Source organism: Ptiloglossa arizonensis, chromosome 10 (genome assembly GCF_051014685.1).
Source record: "Ptiloglossa arizonensis isolate GNS036 chromosome 10, iyPtiAriz1_principal, whole genome shotgun sequence".
NCBI classification, from domain to species: domain Eukaryota; kingdom Metazoa; phylum Arthropoda; class Insecta; order Hymenoptera; family Colletidae; genus Ptiloglossa; species Ptiloglossa arizonensis.
Genome location: NC_135057.1, coordinates 15,486,652 through 15,501,082, shown reverse-complemented (window position 1 = coordinate 15,501,082; position 14,431 = coordinate 15,486,652). Strand labels below are relative to the sequence as shown.

General features: G+C 35.5%; 3 protein-coding genes across 4 annotated transcripts; 2 read left to right on the top strand and 1 right to left on the bottom strand.

The window, feature by feature from the left end:
- Positions 1 to 219: 219 nt before the first annotated feature.
- Positions 220 to 12,407, bottom strand: LOC143151841 (glycerol kinase 3). Of its 2 annotated transcripts, none has more exons than XM_076321292.1 (12): positions 12,096 to 12,407; positions 8,801 to 9,142; positions 4,156 to 4,235; positions 3,756 to 4,014; positions 3,459 to 3,676; positions 3,110 to 3,322; positions 2,929 to 3,039; positions 2,592 to 2,848; positions 2,323 to 2,528; positions 2,106 to 2,249; positions 1,094 to 1,180; positions 220 to 943 (listed from the first exon to the last, which is right to left on the bottom strand). In XM_076321292.1, exons 2-12 carry the CDS (start codon positions 9,009 to 9,011, stop codon positions 846 to 848), a joined length of 1,884 nt encoding a protein of 627 aa, XP_076177407.1. In that variant the 5' UTR covers positions 9,012 to 9,142; positions 12,096 to 12,407; the 3' UTR covers positions 220 to 845. The 2 variants fall into 2 exon arrangements, with proteins under 2 accessions (XP_076177407.1, XP_076177406.1); XM_076321291.1 differs by lacking the exon at positions 12,096 to 12,407 and adding an exon at positions 9,235 to 9,510.
- Positions 12,356 to 13,142, top strand: LOC143151849 (uncharacterized). The gene is made up of 3 exons (XM_076321305.1): positions 12,356 to 12,454; positions 12,763 to 12,933; positions 13,002 to 13,142. The coding sequence occupies exons 2-3, from the start codon at positions 12,829 to 12,831 to the stop codon at positions 13,107 to 13,109; spliced, it is 213 nt and encodes a 70-aa protein (XP_076177420.1). The 5' UTR covers positions 12,356 to 12,454; positions 12,763 to 12,828; the 3' UTR covers positions 13,110 to 13,142.
- Positions 13,120 to 13,656, top strand: LOC143151847 (peptidyl-tRNA hydrolase 2, mitochondrial). The gene has a single exon (XM_076321304.1). The coding sequence runs from the start codon at positions 13,120 to 13,122 to the stop codon at positions 13,528 to 13,530; it is 411 nt and encodes a 136-aa protein (XP_076177419.1). The 3' UTR covers positions 13,531 to 13,656.
- Positions 13,657 to 14,431: the final 775 nt, after the last annotated feature.

Genomic DNA, 14,431 nt, shown 5'->3' with positions numbered 1-14,431 from the left:
AGCGTGCCCGTGGCTCGTTAATTGTACTTTCACTTGCATCCGCGTGACGCTCGGTGGCGCTGCTATAGCGCGCTCTATTTGAACCATTTATACTTTTAAAATTTAAGATTTCATTTTTCCAATTTGTCAAATAGATGAATAAACATTAATTAATACTATGCTGTACGGGGAAATACAGGGTATTCGAACGTTAGGCTGAAAGAACAAATACACCGACAAAACAAGACGAACGTGTATTTCCATGGACGCTTTTATAATACAATAATTTTAATATTATACATACAGGATTTTTTGACGGTATAACGAATAAGTTAGAAATACAAAATAAGGTATTGAAATTAAATTAAAAATTAATGATTTAATCAATGAATTAATTGCATAGAGAGAAAATCTTTGTACACCTATAATTATATAAAATTATGCGTAACTGTTCCAGTTCAATATCTTGTACTTGTTTACCTTGATTGTAATGCTTCACGAAATACCACGTTATCTTGTATCGACTAACGATAAAACGTAGCGAATAAGTGAATGTTATCATATGTGCATTGTTTCCTAGTACTTTTCTTAAAACGTTTACCGCCAAAATCAGTTTCTTCGTTTTATAGTACCGTATTTCTTTTAATTATTAAACGCTGAACACTTTGCCAAGTTTGAGTGGAAATAATTCTACTGATTCAAAGAAGTATCTTGTACTATTTTCTGTTTTGAAACTCGTTACTGGTATCGATATTTTGATCTACTATTCATAATATTTTGACAGCCTTCCTCCTACCTGCATTTGCAATAAAATAAGGCTAACAGCCATCTAATTGAGTCTCCATTATAATGACATGAACGTGCTGTCACCGACTTTCTAAATAATAACTGAATCGTAGTAAGATGAAGCTCGTCATTAAGAACCAACTTGCAGGGATTGATGCCAAAACACAATATCTTTCATCTGAAACATTATAAAAAAAAAATTCCTTTTATATTAATATATTGAAATTAAAAGCCATTGAAGCAATCATAATAAAAAACTTAATAAAACTTTGAACTTTAATCAAACCTGAAGTCTCAGACTTGGCTTGTTCAATGTTTACAAAATTACCTGTCATTTGGTAAGACTTCTTAACTGCTGCCCAGCCTAAGCTCCTTTCAACTGCCATCTTCCATTTTTTATACCTGGCATCTCTTTCTGCGAACAAAAGTACTTTTACATGTAATGAAATACAAGTAACAGAGATACGAATTAATTGTAAACGACGAAAGGATTAATAAGAACGCAAATTATTTTCAGCGAAACGTTCGCGTAGGTAAATACTTAAAGGAGAAGATGGTGACACGAAATCGTATTTTGTTTTCCGTCGACATTTCAAAAATTAGTGCATTAAATAACTTCAATTTGGCGCAATTTTAATCCTGATATATTTTTTTATTATATCTAAGAGCATCCAACAAAAAACAAATCTCGTAATTAGAAAATTTTATTCTTACTCGGAAAAGTGCACTTTTATATACTTCCACATTGTATTGGATAAATAATTATTAACGCAGTATATGTGGGTTAATAGTTAAATACATTCATGTGAGAAAATAAATACAGTATGTCTGAACAGATAAGATAAATAAAACAAACAAAATTTTTAAAAAAATTAGAGAATGGTAACCAGGGGTTACCAAGGGGTCCATGGAGGTTTCAGGTACTCAAGAGGGTACTGGTCAGCATTGGTCAGTACTAGTCAATAATAGTCAGCCTTAGTCAGTAGTAGGTCACTACAGGGTCACCTGGGCTTCAGGGTAGTCCGCGAATGGGCCACACACACTTAGAAACAATTAGAACTTTCTAACGTTTTTATTTTTCGTGTAATACCTCACTTTTGTCGAAAATCCTTTTATAAAAACTCGTGTTTTTCAAAAACTGTTTCATATTACCACCTTCTCCTCTACGTAAAAGAGGCAATTTGCAATTCCTTCAATTTTATCGAAAGAAAGTGATAACGAGATAGACGACGTATTTTTCTCGTGGAAAAATGCCAGAATACAAGATGTAAACCCGTTGCTCCTTCTTCTCGTGGATGGATAATACATAAATTATAAAAATAAATTTGAATTATTCTTACCTTCTGAGGTTGTCGTTGGCAAAAATGTATCTGTTGATACTGTTTCTACTTCTTCACCTTCAAGTTCCCAAGCATTTATACCTTCTGCATGACCTGCTGCCATTGCTACTCCTAATGCTGTAATGTCTGGCATTGTTGACCTAACTGTTAACAAATACAAAAATTAACATACAGTTTATACTTTGAAAATAATACTAACTCAATAAAATATACTTACATACTGGTGTACCACAAAGATCTGCTTGCAACTGCATAAGAAGATTGTTTGTTGACATTTTTCCATCTGTTTGTAATTTGGTCAATGGAAAACCACAGTCTTTGTACATAGCTTCTAAAATATCTCTCGTTTGGAAGCAAACAGCTTCCAACGATGCTCTTATTATATGTTGCTTTGTAGTAAACGCGGTAAGCCCACAAATAATCCTACACAGAATATACAGTTGCTTAAGAATTATAAAAATGAAAATCTTAAAGAGTAATACTAACCCTCTTGCATCTTTTCTCCAATATGGAGCATATAATCCCGTAAAAGCTGGCACAAAGTACACATCACCGGTGCTAAAAACATTTTGAGCTAGATGCTCACTCTCGTGAACATCCTTTATGAGTTTCATGTTATCACGTAACCATTTAATAGCAGCTCCTGCCACTGCAACTGATCCCTCCAGTGCATAGACTGCCGGACTTTTTGGACCTAATTGATACGCCACTGTTGTGACCAATCCGTGCGACGAATATATCCTCTAAAAATATTTAAAAAATTTCATAAATATATGAACGAGCCTACGAACGAATTACGATACCGTTTTACTATAATACTCACCGTTGTTCCGGTATTACACAACAAAAAGCATCCACTTCTATACGTATTCTTCGCTTGCCCTTTTTTTAAACAATTCTGTCCGACTAATGCAGACTGTTGGTTCCCTAAAATCTGATAACAGACAATGTAGTCAACATATAGAACTATAAATTTTACCCAGACACTTGCACGTGTAACTTACACCGGATATAGGGATACCCTTTAGCGGTTCGATTGTGATATGTCCATAAATTTCGGAGCTGCTCCTGATTTCTGGCAACAGATGCATAGGAATGTCGAAATATCTGCACAACGTAGGATCCCACGAAAGGGTTTCTATGTTCATTAACATGGTCCTCGAAGCGTTCGTTACGTCAGTGATATACAATCCACCGTCTTTGCCCCCGGTTAAATTCTGTAACCATTTTTCAATGAATTCTTTGGGGATCTCAAATGTTCATCATCTATCATCATTCCTCTTGCTGTAAGGCACACCAATTGTTTGCGAGTCCTTGATAAGCTTTGCATTCAAACGCAGCATACTCACGTACCCAGACGATCCACGTGTCCATCGTACCCACTTTGCATCGCTTGTCGCGTATCGCTTTTCTGACAGCGGGTACATTGTCTTTCATCCAGCGAATCTTCAATGCTGAGAAATATGGACTTACTGGCAAACCGCATAGCGGCTTGATATGATTCTTACTTTGATCCGGGAACTTCGCAATTATCTGATCGACGATTGAGACGGTTCTTATGTCGGACCATACTGAAACAACAAGAGTATTAACGAGACGTTGTTTGAGAATCTGATCTTTTTAATCTATATTACTATCATCGGAACACACCTATCGCGTTATACAATGGTTCGCCGGTTGTTGTGTCCCACGCCAAGGTTGTTTCCCTCTGATTCGTAATGCCGATTGTTACCAGCTGGTCCATTTGCAATCCAAGAACATTGAATTTCCGCAGGACATCCTTGATGCACGCCTTCACTGCGAAAAGAATCTCTCTTGGATCCTGTTCCACCCATCCTTCCTGCGGATTGATTTGTTCTATATCGATCTGATGAGACGCCACTTCGGCCACATGTTTCGCATTGAAAACCTGTTAAACCATAGCGTGTAAAAACTTTGAGATCCTCGACTGTTCTTGGTAAAAGTCTATGAAATAAACTGAATTCACACTATATTCACGTCGGGGAGATTACGTCAAGTAATTATATGGTTTACTGTGACAATGCCTCACCACAAAGCGAACGGTCCGCGTGCCGACATCAATTACTCCGATAAGAGGACCCGGTTTCTTCGTCGAGTTTGGCATTGTATCTGAAAGATAAACACGATCTTTTAATCCACACTGCAAAATCTCTGAGAACCCGGTGAGCGTACACTCTGAAGATTTTCCATGCCATGTCTGGTTATATGAACATTTTATTACCCGAATAAAACGTATATTTCTTATAGTATCTTCTTTTGTTATTGAATATCAGACATGAGCGTTCTGTTATCCCGATCGTCGTGTCTCTCGACTAATTCCTAAGATTGGATCTTCTGCTTTACATACAATCTTATTTAAGCAATCGCGTCGTACTCGTGTCACGACCAAAACTGATGACATAATGTGCGGTATTTTTCGTTATCACGCTTTATTAAGTTCTTCGATGACCCACGTGTAGGTTGAAACGATAATAGTAAGCTTAAAGACGAGCCTCACATCACGATAGAGAATTTGCGGAGATACTTTCACGAGACTTTATTATGTACAATAACATGTTGTAGCGCAACGTCTGGATTTCCAGATGCCTCTATATCTGTTTAGATAAAAAATGAAGCAAAAATGAAGTTCCAGTAAAAATGAAGAATTTTCATCTTAAATACTAGTTCCAACCGTAAGAACTGTATTACAATAAATACTAACGATAACATTTTTTCCTCACTAAACTGAAACAAACTTTAAACAAGATCTATCGCAACAGTTCGAAGTTCAACCCTGATTGTCCTTCCCCCTTTTCACTGAAAATAGACTCTATAACTTTCCTTTGAAGAAGAATTAATTTTTGCGCCACTTTTCCAAGTTTTTAGTCATTATTGGAAAGAGGTCTCGATTGACACGAGTTCCACGTTGTACGAAAGAAGGGAGAATAACCGACGTGCAGCTTTTTTTAATCGGAGTACATCGAAAACGAGAGAGACGTAATTCGCTACCGTGGGGGAACTCATTATTCCCGTCTTCTCCTCTTAACCCGCTGTTTACCATCGTGAAATTCGAGATTAGTTACAGGGACAGAATGCCAACGTTTCGATAGAGACTCGTTCTTGTTGTGCTCATCGCGTGCATTTTCAAACAATCGTAAGGAATAAGGTCCAAGTAGATTTAAACAAATTTTGTATCGAAAATTCGTAATTTCAACGTAAGTGAGCACGTTTTACACGAAATATTTCTTTTCAAACAAAGTTTTAAGTAATTTGCCTATTGTCGGAACATTGTGTGTTAACGATCGCATTATATTTATTTTTTAGATAAGGATTTTTCGTTATACACCGCGACGCAAAATAGTAAGATTATAGTTATTTATGCGAAAAGTGAGCAAAGTCTACGTACGAATTATGCAAAAACATAATTATGCATTTTACCGCCACTATTGTTTCTGTTATCTTTTAATACTTTTAAAGACGCGCAATGATGAATAATTCCCTTCTCCGAACGTCTCACATTACAAATACCATAAATACCAGAAGTATTATATAATTGGCGACAATGACATATGTTCCAGTTTTAATTTTGGTATTAAGCAACTGTTTCGTAAAATAAACGTATCCCTTATTTAATGTAAAATCTTTTAATATTATTATCTATGGTCACAATTTATTATTCAGGTTTCAGACTTTTGCTTTCGAGTAAATTTTTGTAATATTGTTATTTAATTTACGGTTGTAATTTTGTCTCAAGTTCTTCTTGGTCGTGTAAAACACTTATCGCCAACGTAAACGTTGATATTGTTATTAAAATCCATCTGGAAAAATGCCACGAGATGTCATGACGAATACGCAAAAGCGTATTTATAAAAGATGCCTCAGGAACGCAGAACAACAAGATGTGATCGAGAAAATTTGTAACTCGTTAGAGATGTCGTGCTGTCTTATACTTTTATCTACATACTACTTAAGACCAAGTTTATCGATATTATGGTTATCGATAACGTAGATAAACAACATAGGAGACCTCTACAAACTCTTAGCTTAAAAACCAAAAGTTTAAAGAAAAAATAAGAAAAATGTTATACATAATTTATCCGGTTTTTCTTTCGATTAATATTTCAAGTGTGAAAATTTACTCCGTAAAATCATTAAAACTGCAGCAATCTTCATTGAAAGAAAAGAGTTATTAAAATATTTCTATTCCTTTTTACCATTGTGAACCGTACGTATACGCGGGACCAGTGTATCCAGCTGCACGTGCAACACGACGTGCGCAGAGAAGCAAGTACGTGCAATCCGCGCTGTCTTTCAACAGAATGCATCGTGACGGGTGCACATCATGGAAAGAACGCACCGGATTGGCCAACCCGGAGAGGCTCGTCCCCGTATTTACAACCACGATGCGTCATTATCGAGCGCTAGGCATCCACACTTCGGGCGAAGAACTTTTTCCTCAGTAGTAGCGTCTACACGAGTTGCATAACTCGTCGTGCACGTGAGTGTTCTCGCCACGCTTTTCTCTTATTGGACCGAGCTACCATAATAATTTCCCCTCTTTGACCACCGGCACTGGATAAGTGTCATCGAAGAGGAGATCTCACGCTTTCGATGAAACTTTATAAACCCGTTCCAACGAAAATCAAATATGCTAAATTGTCTTACAATATTGGCATATTGCTGACAATGCTACGAAAGCTAAGATTACTCGTCTTATTTTCATACGTTGGGTTACTCCTATATCGTACACGTGGTTCAAATGATTCCATCCATATTAGCACAGATCAAGCGTTAAGATTAAACGCGACTCTACAATCTCACTCTACCTATAGGAAACTTCGTGTATTGTGTACATCCGTGGTAGTATGTAACCGGATCTCTAAGGCCTTATATAATCCTTTTATTTATCAGTTTTGGAATTCTAAATTCCTGCAAACGTATTAACGTCAATAGGTTTCAAGGATATTTCGAAAGCAGACTATCTAACGTTGTATAGCTTTCGTAAATGAGCGAGCACCGAGCAATGGTTAAGCGACTTTCAATCGCCAAATTATCGAGTGTCAGATGACAATATTGAAGAAGGTTAAATACATGGAAGGATGGTAGACAACATCGCACTGATGAAAAACACAGATGTTGTTCTTAGAGGATATAACATTCATCCTCGTAACGAATCGATAGGTCTACGTGTATGCATCTGCATCACGAATGAGTTTCTTAGATTGCTTGGCAAAGGAACACCAATGACGCGAGGACATCGATCTCGTGATACCTCACGCGATGCATTATACACCGCCTAGCGATGCATATAGGCGTCGTCAGCGCTCGTCAATGGTAAATGCAAAATACATCAAATCGTATCGAAGTATACACGATTACCATTCCTCAAAGTTTATCACTCCAGCTTCATCGCTGAAACGAAGATTGTGTTCAAGGAATGACCGTATCGGAGTTTCGTAAGAAAGAAATCATTACTCTGAAAAATCTTATCTACAAATGTGACTGTACAGATTAAGCATTCTCTTTGTCGAATCTATACCTCGCATGAATTAAAATATTACTTCGTACCTGCTTTCAAAGATACCTAAGCTTCGGTTACCTAATCTATTAGCGCTACATTACATGTCAAGGATCCGCGTTAATTTGGACGAAATGTTTGGCAATAAATACTGAGTGTTTGAAAAGTCGCAGTTCAACTCGAAAAGAAATTGTTTCCTTCGAAACAATAAATCGAAAACCTGGACCAAGATTTATTTCGTACGAGCGTTCGGTCTCGAAATAAGATTTATTTCGAAAATACGTGAGAATTCCGCGTCGAAAATATAAAAAAAATTGATCGAAATAATCGCATTTAAAACAATACCCGTCGTACGCATATTGATGAGTCCAACTAATTGATCTTGGATATCTTATTTTAGGAATGTGTAAATATTTGAAAATTTTCTTATCAGATATTTAGATATATATGCAATGCACGTATCGATATTCATTCCACAGTAGTATACTACTATACACACACGCCGTGTATGACGTCACACAACACGGCACGCGTGTCGCGTCTCTGGTCATCATCCCGCGCTCTTTTATTTTTGGCAAGATTACTAATGCGCTGCGCGACCGTGAATATACACCTTGCGCGTGTTCTTGTAGTCTATAAATCAAAGTCACATCTTTCATCAGAACGATAAGCAAAATCCTGTTTCCCGAAGAATTACGCGAAGAAATTTTGTTTTCAATTTTAATCAATACTCGTCGATTAAAGGTCAAGTTCCACTTATCCAATAGCACTAGCCAAATACCAATTAACCTTGAGCTTTGCGCTCAAACAGATATGAAATTTCTAAAAACGCATGTACTAAACTTCAACTAATGCGAATCCAGAGTAACTCTAAAAATGTTACGCGGACAATGATGAGAAAATTGCAAACTAGATTTCCTGACCTAAATTAATCTATACCTATATGTAATCTATAACGAAATAATAAAAACAACACAATTTAGCAATAAATACACTTTCTGATATATCTGTGACATCTTCGGTCGGAATTTCAACTCTCTTTGGTAAATAAACAAGCTGTCATTCTGATTATTATTTATCGAAATAAAACTCATCCACTGCTTCTTTTATAGAGTTCGCTGGAGCGAGCTCAATAATTCCATGATTAAATAGAGGATACGGAAACCATTTGACTCACCTTTGTCTTTAAACGCATAATATTTGAAAATACTCGTTTGCCGGCCGGTTTGAGTGCGCTCGAGCCCCGGAAAGCTAGGTGATTCGTCCAATTCATCCTTCTCGCTCTCTACTTCTTCACTACTCTCCTCCTCTTCGCTCTCCACCTCTTCGCTCTCCACTTCCTCGTCCTCGTGATCCTCGGGCTTCACGTCACCGTTCTCCTCCTCCATGATCCACGATCGATTGTCCTCTAACAAACGGCCCGCTCGCGAAATCCTTTCCGTACGAAGAAACGAGAAACGACGGCTTCACGCAGATACGAATCCGTCGAGTCTGCAGGAATTTGAGTAACCCTTCCTGACTGGAAAAAATGAAAGAGAAAGAAGAAAGAGAGAAAGTTGCAGAGACGCTGACGAACAGTTTGTCGGTGACGAAGTTCGTTTATTAGCGCACCTTCGCGGTGCACCAGTCACATTCGACCGAGAGAATGCGCGAGACTCGCCACCGGTGCTTCTGCCTCCTCACCTTCTGCTTGGCTTTCCTTACCTCCCGTTTCGTCTCTCACCGCGGCCCATATTACGTACCGTTTTACGTTTGGTCTCGTCGACGCTAGTCCGTGTGTCCGTCTCCCATGGTCATGGCAGGCGGCGACACTCTAAAATTAAACCGTCCAACGTACGATCCCGCGTTTCCCTCTAATCCCACGCACAATTACGTGTACACCCGGAAGGTGTTGAAAATCGGACAATAGCTGAGGATGCATGTATTTGACTGTTGGCTGGAGCTCGGGAGCACGTATTCGGAAAAAAACGAGCCGAGCCGAATGCTTATCGAGTAATGTGGGTTGGCCCACTAAAAGAAGACCACCTTTATATCTTCGTTGTTCTAAGTGATAAAAGAATATGTTGCTTACTTTCAGGGGGAACACGATATGGTGGTTGGTGGCATTCGGAGGAGATTCGGAAATCAAATTTCTTTTTTAAATGAACGATCAACTCTTAGCGATAGGATTGAAACATTCGTTTGTTATGACTTTAAAGGAAAGTCACCGGATACGCACCAACCAAGGTCCATTTTTTCGGCAGGTGTCTCGGTTGGTGCGAATCCGGTGACTTTCCCTTGAGGCAAAAGCAAATTAATTTCTACGGGCATCCATCTATTACAATACTAATAATTTCCAAGGTATTAAATGATTAAAATATTAAAATTGTAATCTTTAAACTGTTTTGTAGCGAATACGTCTTATTGTCACAATGCGGCTTTAGAAGATGAATCTTTTGAAACCTATTAGTTACGGAACACATACACCTTCATGCTTTTGTTCTGAGAAATCATTTTCCTATCAAACTTTCATTGCATGAAAAGTTGCTTTAACAATAACACGTATATATTTAGTTGACCGTGACCACATTTATCTATGCAAGTATGCAAGTATTACCAACTGGTTAATCGAATATTTAGATTCCTAATAAAACCGGTTAAATCGAGATTCACGATTCGCATTTTCGTGAATCGCTGCGAAAAAAAACTATACTCAGTTTAACGAATAAAAATGTTCTTCCATACACAATTACCCATAGCTGAATTATACGGATTTCATTATCGATTGCATCGATGAACTTGTTGAAAGTATCGTATTTGTGATAATATAATTAACGTTAGGCTCATAATTAGAGGTCAATTTATTAGTAATTGAATTAATAATTAGTGATAAAATATGATTACAAAACACGTTCGCGTATTTGCAACGATGTGTAACAAAAATGTGTATATACATAGGTAAATTCCCATCAAAATGTATTCATGAAAATAGAAACTTTGAAACCGATACAGGATGTCTTTCAACTATATAAAATTTACCGAGACAAAGACGCCCTAATTGATATTGCATAAGACGTGTCGTAATTTTAAAAAATATTTTCAATAAATCGATGAATAAATCTTCAACAATGTATAAATTGTACAATTATAGCAACTATTAGTATATCAACAAATAAATATGTCTGTTAAAAAGAAAAAAAAGAAAATGTTTGACAATGACAAAATAGGTAGTCAAATATTTACTTCCACAGTGAAGTTTTACAAAGTAAACAATCGATTTTCGATGACGACGCGGTAAAGTATACGTGAGTACCGGACATGATGAGGTCTGTAAATAGGCCGCATAATGCGTTGGTTCTTTCCTGGGAAGCCTCAGACTACCCGAAAGCATTTGCTTCGTTCCGGCCTTATATACAAATCACATACCCCACCGAGCACTTGCGAGAAACATTACACATCGCTGGTAGCCGTCTAGCGGCTTACTCGGTACTAACCTCGTTCTCTACTGTTCCGTAGATGTCACTAAGTGTTGTTTGGCGCGAAAATATGAAAATTTCTTGTCCTTAATTCGAGGTTACAAAAAAATATTATGCTCATGATCTTATATATTTAGATAATTTTGTAATTATGACGTTTGTACACAGTGTCTTCCGAAATTTATTAAACTACTTGTTCCAAAAATACAAATCTCAGACATTTCCAAGATATCTGCAAATATTACTTTATGCTAGAGAAATGCATTAAATATTTGCAATTTAATTTTCAATTTTTTAATAAATAATAACTAATATATCCGTAGTGCGTGAATTTTGGAACACGATATACAAACTTTTTGCACAAAGCGAATAAAAATCATGAACTCCGAACCACAGTTTATTCATTGAATAATTGAAGCACGACTGCTGATTAGAATAACCTGTATAAATTAGAGCACCCACGACCTTGTCGATGATATCGCTTGTCACATCTAATACATGTCCCCTGGAACATTAACTGCATACACAACGTTGATGCAGTAAGAATTCTATTTTTATGATATAAAAGAAAAAAATAACTCAAATGGAAGTATTGTGAAATAAAACTGCATGATAGTTTTGACAATTTCGAATAATCGTTAACAAGCTACGAATAAGTGTTTCTATATAAAAATATTTATAATAAAGGTGATTTTTTCAAATTTACTTTGCTAAATAAAATGTATTTTGAATATCGCTGTTTTCTGTTACAAACAACACGTACAGTACGTAAAAAGATGCAACAGTAAAATACAGTCACGATCATTTTTCTTTATGTTTGTATTCAGCGTGCATCACCCACGTGCTATAGAATTATAGGGTCGTTATGTCACCTCACGATTTGCAACGATGAAAGAATGACACGACTTATGGTTAAAGAATCTTTATTGTATAATTTCTTTCAAGCAATTATGATGCTTTTCAAATAAGGAAAATCTTTTAAGTCACCGTAATAGGAAAAGTACAGTAAATACTTACGAAAACGTTACGATTAACAGCCGGCAGATGATTGCTTAACGCCCCAATGTGGACAAAATCGCAATTAATACTTAAATTCACAATCATCGGCACTTTTTTCAAGCTTAAACGCCACTATGTAACACACGATATAAAATTAAAATCAAAGATTGCAATGTTGGTAACATACACAACGATTGCATAGTAAATGTCATGCTTTCAACTAAACTACTTCATGACTTGTTATCTACTGGAAAACTCGATACCAGCGGCCATATGTCGAAGCTAGCGCCTTATGCACCCCCTGCACAATTAGAAATTTTACAACTTTTCTTTACCTTAACACCTGCACACATTTAAATAAAATAGTAATTAAAATCGTGAGTACTTATATTTTATGCCCGAATAAATCTTTATAATCGGCTTACTTATTTCAAGATATATTTTATCACAAGAATTGACATTAGAAGATCCTTTTTCATTTTGATTATCGAATTTTTTAATTTTGATTTAAATAATTAACCGGCGCGTGTATATATATCTAGAATATGTAATGCCTTAAGTTAGGTTTTAATTATTTTCGATTTGGATCGTCGATACATTTGCGTTACATTGTTCACTCTGTGTATATTCGTATGAATACTAAACATAAAGGACAAGCGAAAAACATTAACCTTTAAATTTGTAGACTACAAAATATATTTATTGGATTTTAAATTTTATTGATTTTGTGAATATATTATTTAAATTGAGTATGACTGTCACTTCAAGTCTAACCATGCAGGAACAGGACATTAAAGATCCACTTGAGGAAATGTTAAAGAAAACTGGTTGTATGGAAATGCATTATCAAGTTCAAGTATTAAGACATGTTCAAAGATCGAAAGTCTATAATGTAACATAATTTAATACTAATCTCATTTTTAGGAGTGTATAGCAGAAACTCAAGATTGGAGAAAATGTCAAGAACAAGTACAAAATTTTAAACTATGCATGGAAAAATATCAAAAAAAGCAAGAACAATCATATTCTTAATTTTATAAAAATGTCAGCAATAATAAATTACCTAAAACGTGTATGTACTATATCACATACAGAAAATTATAAAATGGTGCTCATTGTAAGGTCAGATATACGTATGGGAAAGGGAAAAACTGCAGCTCAGTGTGCGCATGCAGCAGTAGAATGTTATCGTCAAGCAGTAGATAATACAAAGTACAAACAAATGTACGAAATCTGGTTATTGACAGGTCAACCGAAAATTGTCTTACGAATACCTGATGAAAAAGGATTAATGTCATTAGCTTATAATGCCCGTAAAGCTGGTCTCATTATTGCTATGATAAAAGATGCAGGTAGAACTCAATTAAGTCCTGGTACGATCTCTGCACTTGGAATTGGGCCAGGACCCAAACAAGTCATAGATGACCTGACTTCAAATTTGCAACTATTATAAATTTTTATAATGTGGAAGTATAATAATTACAAAAAATACTTCTTAATATGTATAAAAAGTTATTTTGTAAATAGTATTGAAATAAAGCCACAACATATTAGAATTTTTTAAATTTGTTTCAATTAATACTTTATTAACGTGCTAAAACTTTGTTTCACTCTACTTAGCTTCGTACATATAGTAGAAATAAAATTTATCTTTTTAAAATTCTATGTACTGAAGAACATATATGGAGCATCATCGTAAGTAGATTGGAACATGCTTTGTTGCCTTCCCTTTTCTTTTAAAAGTACATAGTATAGAATTCTGCATGCAAGGATTATGCCAGCACAATTTGCATGTCTTTTCCTTGTTTTAAATGAAACATATATTACTATTCTAATTACATAATCGCATACAGAAGTATTGATACAAACAAAACAAGAATTTCAATTTAATGATTAAAAAACACTAGATCATGACACTGAGTATTTCAATTTTTAAAATTGAAGTCATTGAATTTATACATCACTATTGTAAATTACATACGTGTGTATAAGACGTGTTAGAAAATCAACGACACCTTGATCGATCAGAAATATTTTCTTAAAAATGTACTACATCGAAAAGTACTTATACCAATAATAAATTCATTTCCAGGTTTCTAATTCTGATACACATTCCTTGATCTATAAACTCTTGACAACATCTCAAAATTTACGTAAAAATTTGTATAATTTTTCTCAAAAAAAAAAGTACTCTTATACAACTTTGATTTTTGTAGGATCATTGTTTATACTCTTTTTAACTTGGTCTTATATAAACAAACTTAAAGAAAGTATTATACTTTTAACGTAAGTGTCTTGTCTTTTAATCATTTTTTATTTCTACAAGTACAAATATATATGAAACATCGCACCAA

Bases quoted from the DNA above. Each gene is read 5' to 3' on its own strand.
- LOC143151847 (XM_076321304.1), top strand. From the start codon at position 13,120: ATGTCAGCAATAATAAATTACCTAAAACGTGTATGTACTATATCACAT.
- LOC143151841 (XM_076321292.1), bottom strand. From the start codon at position 9,011: ATGGAGGAGGAGAACGGTGACGTGAAGCCCGAGGATCACGAGGACGAG. The intron at 2,529-2,591 runs GTTAGTATTACT...TATTCTGTGTAG, and splicing joins TGGAGAAAAGATGCAAGAGG to GATTATTTGTGGGCTTACCG. The intron at 1,181-2,105 runs GTAAGAATAATT...TTTTGTTCGCAG, and splicing joins GCCAACGACAACCTCAGAAG to AAAGAGATGCCAGGTATAAA.
- LOC143151849 (XM_076321305.1), top strand. From the start codon at position 12,829: ATGACTGTCACTTCAAGTCTAACCATGCAGGAACAGGACATTAAAGAT. The intron at 12,934-13,001 runs GTATTAAGACAT...TCTCATTTTTAG, and splicing joins AAATGCATTATCAAGTTCAA to GAGTGTATAGCAGAAACTCA.